The sequence below is a fragment of the Populus trichocarpa genome, chromosome 17 (genome assembly GCF_000002775.5).
Source record: "Populus trichocarpa isolate Nisqually-1 chromosome 17, P.trichocarpa_v4.1, whole genome shotgun sequence".
Classification (NCBI taxonomy): Eukaryota; Viridiplantae; Streptophyta; class Magnoliopsida; order Malpighiales; family Salicaceae; genus Populus; species Populus trichocarpa.
In genome coordinates, this window is record NC_037301.2 from 4,303,093 (window position 1) to 4,312,209 (window position 9,117).

At 34.3% G+C, this 9,117-nt stretch overlaps 1 protein-coding gene across 1 annotated transcript; it reads right to left on the reverse strand.

Moving 5' to 3' along the window:
- Nucleotides 1-496: 496 nt before the first annotated feature.
- On the reverse strand, nt 497-2,462 carry LOC7461292 (ethylene-responsive transcription factor ERF062). Its single transcript, XM_002323948.4, has one exon. It carries the CDS (start codon nt 2,072-2,074, stop codon nt 704-706), a length of 1,371 nt encoding a protein of 456 aa, XP_002323984.4. The 5' UTR covers nt 2,075-2,462; the 3' UTR covers nt 497-703.
- Between the last annotated feature and the right edge of the window lie 6,655 nt (nt 2,463-9,117).

Genomic DNA, 9,117 nt, shown 5'->3' on the forward strand with positions numbered 1-9,117 from the left:
GATATTTTTTTGAAAAAAATATTTATAATCCACAGCAGAGCAAGGATTAGATAGCTAGCTAATTATATATTATGTTTGCTACTTTGTTATTCGACACTATAAACCTCATTATCACATGGAATTCTCTGAATATACAATGCCCGACTAAAAATATAAAAGGCCATGCTTATAAAAGGATTGTCCCACAAATGACCCTGTATTTTTCCTTCTTTTGAATGAGCTTCTGACTTTGTAATAAAAACCGAGCTTCACATTCCAAATTTGGCAGCTAATCTAGCGGCCAAAAAACTGTCTTCACCATCTCTAATTCCAAAATTCATGAGAGAAATAATTCATTTAAATATATCAAAAATATGTTTTTTAAAATTATATAAAAAGAACATTTAGTCTGCATAAATTTAATGGTGATGGTGATGGTGATGGTGATGATGGGGTGTGTGTAGGCCCATTTCTAAAATACGAGGAAAACATAAACTGGGAAAATCATGCAAGAGAAGGAACAATGGAACAATAAAATTAATTAAGGAAGAAGAAAAACAAACCCTGTATAGAGAACATCAATGATTAAGCAAAATACAGATTTCAAGAAGATTGCATGGTAGATCCTAAAATCTCGAATGAAAGAAATTAAAAAAAAAAACTCTTTATCTTGACAATCTTCACATATCATACTAATTAAATGCGAAAATAGGTAAGAAAAAGTTCACGAGTCAGAGACTAAAAGAGCATCCCAGATCATGTCCATGTCCAAGGAAGGCATTCTACTTAACTGAATAGCATCAATATCCGATGCTACAACCTCTTGACCTTTCTTGTTCTCAATCACTTCACCTCCACTTTTGCCTCTTAACTCAAATTGCCACTCTTTTCTTGTTGTATTTTGGCTCAAACCTTTGAGTTTTGTAGCATCTGTAGCATGCACATTAATCTTGCTTGGCGATGGTGGTGGTGGATCACTAATATGCTTATTTTGACCAGAAATGTTGTTGCCTTGTGATGATATCGCTTGTAGCTTCGCTTCAAGAAGGGCAGTTATGGTTCTATTCAATGAACTAGACTTGAGTTGATGCTTAAGATCTGGGAAATTCAAATGCGCATAATCTCCTCGTAACATGTAAGCTGCAGTGTCATAAGCGATAGCAGCATCTTCCGCTGTGTCGAAGGTCCCTAACCAGACCCTCGTCCGGTTTCTTGGTAACCTAATCTCTGCAACCCATTTTCCCCAGTGCCTTTGCCGCACTCCTCTAAACAGCTTTCCTGGCGATGTTGATGCCGATGAAAAAGAAGGCTTTTGATGGTGGTTCTGCAATTTTCTGCCCGAGTATTTCATCGGCTGTGTCTTCGTAGTGCTAAGCCAATAGTCATTAAATCCTTTGGTAGAATAATTTGCCAAAGTTTGATTGATTTTGAGCCATTCATTACTCGGTTGGCAATGAACTTGGCCAAGTTGAGGCATGGAAAATGAAGTGTTTGGAAACAATGACATGGCAGGTTCACATCTTTGATCCTTGCCAGGTGGATCGAGAACTCGTTTGGATGGATGTAACAATGAAGCTGCCGCTGGTTCCTGCAAAAACAAGGTTAAATTTGGGGATTTTGATAACGAAGATGGAGAAGGAGGTTCAGGAACTTGAGCTTGGTTTTTTAATGTTGGAAAAGGTTCCAAGAAATTCACAGGAATGGAGCTTTCTTTGATAGTTTGATCAGATATTGAATTAGCTCCAAGAGCGTTGATAGAATTCATTCCTGACATGAAACAACTTTCATGATCTTGTTTGACAACATCCTGTTTACCAAACCCAGGGATGTTACCGATCAAATCGGTACCTGAAACCTGATCATCTGCCGAAGAACTAGATTCCGAACTCGAAAATAATCTCTCAGAAGACGATTGCGACGGCGATTTCATGCCACTATTTCCATCCTCGACGCGACAAGTTGCCCCAGATAGAGCACCCCAAATGGTTGGATCACCAAAATATTTTGAGCCTGTTGCCATTCCATGAAAACTACAATAAGCTGCCACCAATTCCTTGTGCATGAAGGTTTCTATTTTTGGGAACTGATCCTCCATACCAGTAATTATTTTCTGTTTGTTGAGAACCCCAGATCAAGAGATGGAGAAATGATGCAAAGGGAGAGCTACTCCAGTATATATATATATTTATGCTAAAGCAACCATCATGTGAGACTGTAATAGGTATTTTGCCAAGTCTCGTTAAGAAAAAATTAATTAATCAGAGGAACTTTTACTTTATATAAAGGGAGGTTAACAGCCTGAGCCAGATCTCTACTTGTTCAGAAAGAATAAGCTCACCACCTTCCATTTAGTGCTTCCCATTCCCTATGTTTTGTCAATATCCAATCAAAACCCGACAGCTCAGTGTTACTTGGTCACCTGTCTTCAAGGGTTTCTGGTATGGATGAATATTCTAACATGACAGTGACTCTGAAGAGCCTTAAACCTTTATTTCCTGAAGGCATATATGTTTGTGTATTTCTTAGCAGTGATCATGTGATTTTCTCAATCATCCACATGTTGTTTTTTTTCTCCCCCTTTCACTTTCTTCATGGAATTTGAAAGTGAGAGATTTGTACTCGTTGTTAAGCAAGAAACTCCGATGAATAATCACGACACTAGTATATATTAGGCAAAATCAAGATGAAACAGTATTAGATGCCTGCCCACTTCAGCTTGTGGCATGGTCTACCCTTTATGGATTGTCAAAGGTGGCCAAGCTAATTCAAAGATAATGATAGAAAACCACCACTGATGTATTCTGGAAAATTAAAGCTAGCTTCACTGTCATCAACACATCATAAGCTTTGAACAGGCCTTACTTTCAAAATGGAAGAATTATAAATCAGGAAATCAACATGGATGTACTCTTTAATTTCTCAGTTTTTCATGAATTCCGTGGTCGTCTTTCTTACAAATAAATACTAGACAATATTGTCCGAAGCCTTGTGAACACACAGGCATACATTATATATATATGGCTTTTCTTGAAGCATCACCACCTGTCTTTTGGGGTGTGTTTGGAGCCACTTAAATAAGCACCTCACCGATTGTGAGACAAGGGTGCCATCTTCACACCTCCAAATCGTGTGCCTTGAATGATTAGAATCACTGCTAGGCGGTGCTTGCCTTGCAGCCATCTCAAGCTACCACCTCCAGTCAATGCCACTTGGAGTAGCTATTGTAAGGAAGGAAACATTAACACCTATTAATTAGAAAGAAAGGAAGAGATTCCAAAGGGTTTGTTGTTTATCACTTTTTGGAAGTTTCGATTTAATTATTTTGTGTCCAGGTTCTTCCAAATAGTGTCGTTGTTATTTTATAGAGCAAGCACATGGTCCTTAGGCTAAACAAACCTTTGTTTAGTCTGTGTGATTGATCATCGGTCAGTAGCTAGCTAGATACATTAAACCATGTTTCTCCAATGTTTCCTTTTACCTTTTCCCTTGCCATCCCTGTCAAGCAGACTTGTTTATTGCTTCCTGCATTTTGGGCCTCAAAACAATAAAACAAAACGGGAATGAAAGCAGGCATCTTGTAGCACACATCACTGTACCTTATGGTCTCAAGAGAAAATTCGGGCATGCATGTGGAACAGACATGACCGCCTGGTGCATGACAAATCGTGATGGAGTCTAAAATACCTAACGATGAGACTCTTGTAATGACCTTCCTTGTTCTACTTCCCTTCCACCACTCCTCCCTCGTCTAATTTCACAGCCAAACTAAAGTTCTTGATTCGGCAGTGACTGGTGATAACATGACTGGAATTGCCAACTCACACAAGTCTTGTACTCCTGCATGTTTTCTAAATAAAGAATGAATTCAAAGCTGAGGCTATGGAGGCAATTAACAGGCCTATGTCTGTCAGATATGTTAATTTACTGTACACACACATGCAAGTGTCGTTAATGGCACTACCTTCCAGCCTCCCTTTATACAATTAATTAGGTGAATATTCTACATACGTGGTCTGATGTAGGAGAGATCAGAGAGAGATTTGTCCCTGGTTAATTGGCAGTTTCTAAAATTCTGGCCTTTAATCTTCACGGCTTCTCTCAAAAGCCTTGTGGGTTAAGTTTCATGACATTTATCAAATAACGAATTGCACTTTTAGCTAGGAGCTCAAGCTGACCATAGAAAAAATGAATCAACATCTTCATGTCTGGTGCAACCACTCTATCTCAAACCTTGACTAGATAACTTCCCTTTTGCTTTTTATCTTTTCTACTTTATCTTTTTACGTTTCTTTCACCAAGCAATTCATCATCCCTTGGATCACCACTCTTTTAGGCCATACCCCTTCTAGTCATGTTAAAACAGCCCACAGATCATACATAAATATTCTAACATGACCCACAGATTAAAGCTAGCTAGTTACGAATAACACACAGAAAAGGATATGAGTGTAAGAGATAAAAACCACTGCATGATCAAAGTTGTGTGCGTTGTGTGTATCTTCTTGTACAAATCATTCTCTCTTTTGTTTTACACCACTCGCTCCTCCCTTTCTTTCTTACCTTGAATAGAAGGCCTAACCTGTCTAGGAAGAGAATCTATCTTTTATATTAAGAATCTCTCTTCTGCCAATCCCCATATTTACAACTATATACAATCCTCATCATTGATGCTAATCCCAAGAAAACAAATTAAACAGAAAAATCAGAATAATAACGTTATTAATTGGCTGGCTAATTGATTTCATCCATTAAAAACCACAGACAATTCTGCACAAACATTCAACGTGGCAGGTCCTGTATGTGCAATGTATGAATCTTTCTATAATACACAAAATGATTTGTTATACGTATGCTGCCAGCAAACCCTTGAGCAAGATAGAATAGAAAATGTTATCATCTGCTGAGAAAACTATGTTGTACTTGCCCATCTCCTCACGAGTACCATCATGACATCCACCAATGAACAAGCAAGTTCAATAAAATTTAGACGCCTAGCTAGACCCTAATGCACTTTTTAGCTACTATCTCAAATTAAATATCAAACATGATTATCAATGCCATTACCCTTCTGTTAATCATCAGCTGATTAACTTAGTGATAAATCTAGAGTAGAAAAAGTTAATGGTGTTAATTATAACCAAAAATTGTGGGCAAAGTCGCCCGGAATCGTGTGTATAGAGCAACAGGCTTGCAAATGGGAAGGCTACATGCGCCAAAATGTTTGTGTTAATCCATTTCAGACCACTAATCTAATTTCACTTGATTAAACAAAATAGCCTTCACTATAATGGTCTTGAAAATGAGCTTGAAAAACTAAATTAATTAATGGAATTATCTTAATTTCAACACACACGAAAGAGTGGTGATCCAAGGGATGAATTGCTATTTCATAAATGGGGATCTTAATAATATACTATTAATTAGAAAATCTAAATAATAAAAAAAAAGATGATGAATTTGAGACTTTTAAACCAAAGATCTCGAATTGAAGTTCCAAATTAATCAAGTAAAATAGAAATTTAGAAAATGAGAGGATTAGGCTATACCCCCATTAGGTGATTCATGGTTTTGTGGGCCTGATCTCTAATGAAAAAATTAAATCAAAAGTTAGAAAGTGCTTAAAAACTTTTTTATGTTCTTTAGAGAGGGCTTGTTTGGATGGTCTACTGGAGCTGTATTTATGTGGGCATATTCATTCTCCATTGACACGATGTGCAGTCATAGGATAAGTTTGTTTAACTCAGCCATGTCTCTCCAAACTAATGACTAAAAGTCATCCTTTAATATAATGCAGCAGCAGCCGTCGCAACAACTCCCATCAATGGAAGGAAATGTATGTTTTAAGCACTTCTTTATAGCATTGACTTGTTTTTCTGGGATTTTTTTATATATAAGTTTGTTCCTTCGTGTTCTAAGGACCACACAAGACAAGTTAGACAATCACTTAGTGGAGACAACCAAAATGAATGTGGACTTGTGATCAGAAGGTTTTTTAATTATTATTATTATTATTTTTTTTTTTTTAAGACAGTGATGCATGTAGATGGAAAGGGATGTGTCTGTAGGGAGTGTTTTTGGAACTGAAAATAGCATCTTCCAAAATAGATAGCTAGGTCAAGGAGGGCATGAACGAAGAAGATGAAGGGAATGAAGTCTGTAGCTGTTGCCTTCAGTGGAGGAGAATAGAGACGCAAGGCATGAGTTGAGGCTGATTTGATCAATTGTGATGCTCTTGAGAAGTGGCGTGAAGGTCATCGCGAGTTAAATTCATCAAAACTCCACCATAAAAAATAAAAAAAAAATAAAAAAAAAAGTATTTTCTAAATTCATTTTAAACATTCCTTACACACATAAATCAATATATTTATTAAAAAAAATGATAATGAAGTCAAGGGAAATTAAAAGAATTAAAAAAAGGGATTAGAATTGTGAAAATTTTTAAATTAATTATTGCATACATTTTTCCTTAATGACACCAAACTATAACCTACTTAGGTGTAAGCATATATTTATAAATTTATTTACAAGACAAGCACATGTACTAACATGAATGTTTTTTATATATATATATATATATAAATCAAATTAAATCAATCAAATAAAATAATAATATATAACTCAAGCTTTTTCGATAAATTGCAATTTGCATGATTGACTAACACATTAATTTCTGATGAACATGACGTTGGGAAATTATTGGTATGTGGAAGCAATCAGAGCAGAGGTTCGGTTTTAGGTACTCAAGAAAGGAATAAATTCTTATTCTACCCTATCAAAGACAAATCAGATAGAATATTTAAGTGATTTTTTTATTTTTTTATTAAAGAGATAATCCATGTTTATTCTCAGAAGAAAAGAACAAAAAGAAAAGGGCCAATATTCAATATTACTTTTTCATCACGCTATAATTTACAATAAACTTTTTATACTCTACTGGTTGCGTTATTCAACACGTAGATGTAAAGCATTGAAAGACAGGGAGGGTACATTATTGGTCCAAATAGGTTCTATATATGTAATGCCAATAATGCAAGGGACCTAACTTGATATATTTGTTTTTTTCTTTTTTTAAATTGATTTTCATAAATTAGTCAAATCAATTAGTTCAGTTTGGTTTTACATTTTAAAAACCTAAGTAAATCTAATTTAATTCATAAGGTATTTTTATTTTAAAAAAACAAATATTGAACCAAACCTTTAATTAGTTGAATTATTTCTTATTCGCTGTGATTTAATGAGCATTTAATATAAGTGAATTTTTTTGGTTTTATTCGATTAGGTTTTATTTGATTTTTTTATTTTAGAAAGATTTTTTTATTTTGATTTCTAAAACCAAAACTGTAAGTACTTACTTCCTCACAATGCACAATTACAATAGTATTGAAAAATAGCAAATTATTCTATTTTAATCAAATTTAAATTATTACTCTTTTTATAAAAATAAATGTTAATGACATATAATTAAATAAAAATAAGTTGTTTAACTCCTCACATAACAAGATTAGATATTTAGATATCTTATATATCAGATTCCTAATTTAATCTTTAATTAAAATTAACTTTTTATGTTTATTTATACAATTCATTTGATTAAACTTCAGCATTAACTTTTTTATTTAACAATTAATTTTTTTCTTATAGCGGCTACATGTTTGTTTTTTTAGTTAAAAATTAACTTTTGATAGTATAGCGGGGTAAAATGACTAGCAGCTACTATATGATGCCATCTCAGGAACACGGATAATCGGATAGAGTCTTGGCTGAAAAGGCAAGACCTAAAACCCATAAAAAAAAAATTATGTGCTAATGTCAACAGACTCAACACCAATTAATAGTGTTTGAAGTTTGTTTTTTAGTTTTAAAAAAATCTTTTAAAAAAAATTATTTTTTATTTATTTTAAATTAATTTTTTATATATTTTCAAATCATTTTAATATGTTAATATTAAAAAAAATATTTAAAAAAATTAAACATTATTTTAATACAATCCCATATGAAAAATAATCATTATCCTACTTTTAAACACACCCTATAATACTACTCCATTTATCCAAACGTGATTCAGTGGTTATCCAAGTAAAAGTCTAATTATGTGTACATTTTAATAACACTTTTCAATTTTTTCTTCAATTTTTTTATTTTAAATCATTTTAATATGTTAATAAATTTTTAAAAATAAAATATTATTATTTTAATACATTTCCTAAAAATCATTTCATTAACTCCCACTAGATTCCCTTTTCCTAAATAGACATGGTGATTCATAACTTACCAAGGTAAAAGCGTAAATAGTTATCAGCAAAATGACCAAAACGTGAAGTGCCATCTCACTAGTTTAGGCATTACAAGCACATACACTGACAGTGATTATTAGGGATGCTACTTAGCAACTATATCTTCCTCTAGTCACTGCTAAATATGTGCTCTCTAAACTTCATGGCCTACCTGCACAGAAAATCCGGTGTCCCTATCCTCCACCAGACAGCAGAATCCAGTCTCAGTCCTAAAAACAAATGGCCAGTTTCCATCTCTCATATTCATATGATGTCTGAGAAGCCACTGCCTAAGAGTCTAACTTACACCTTGAGTGAAGTAATTGCCCAAAGTTTATTAAGCTTAACACCCTCAACAAATCTTTCCAACTTTATGCACATTGGGACTTGAAGTACTCAGCAGCGGATTCCACCTCCACACTACTCATACTTAAAGAGGATACGTGACTCGTTGCCACTTTTTAATTCTCATAACCAGGAAATAATGTCATTCTCTTAATAGTTTATGTCAATGATTGTATCGGAGGGAGGGAGGGAGTGAGTCAGGTGGGGTGAGGGTCTTAACTGCTCTGAAGCAGAAAGTAATTTCAAAAATCCTCAAATTGAATTGCCCCAACACTAGTAAATTACCACTAATTATAGACGCTGTTTTAGCAGACATTCTAAGAATATAGACATTCATACTGTTATTTTCTTTCCAAATAAAATATTCCTCTTAATAATTCCAAACAAATCAAAAGGGTATTACAGGCAGTCAACTTGAAGAATGAGTCATCTTTCAGGAACCATTCAAACCAACCAGCAACACTCTACCTAATACCTTTAAGACTAGACTGGCCATCAATGATGAATAACATAACCCTCG

Excerpts from the sequence above, each read along its gene's own strand:
- LOC7461292 (XM_002323948.4), bottom strand. The coding sequence starts at position 2,074 with ATGGAGGATCAGTTCCCAAAAATAGAAACCTTCATGCACAAGGAATTG.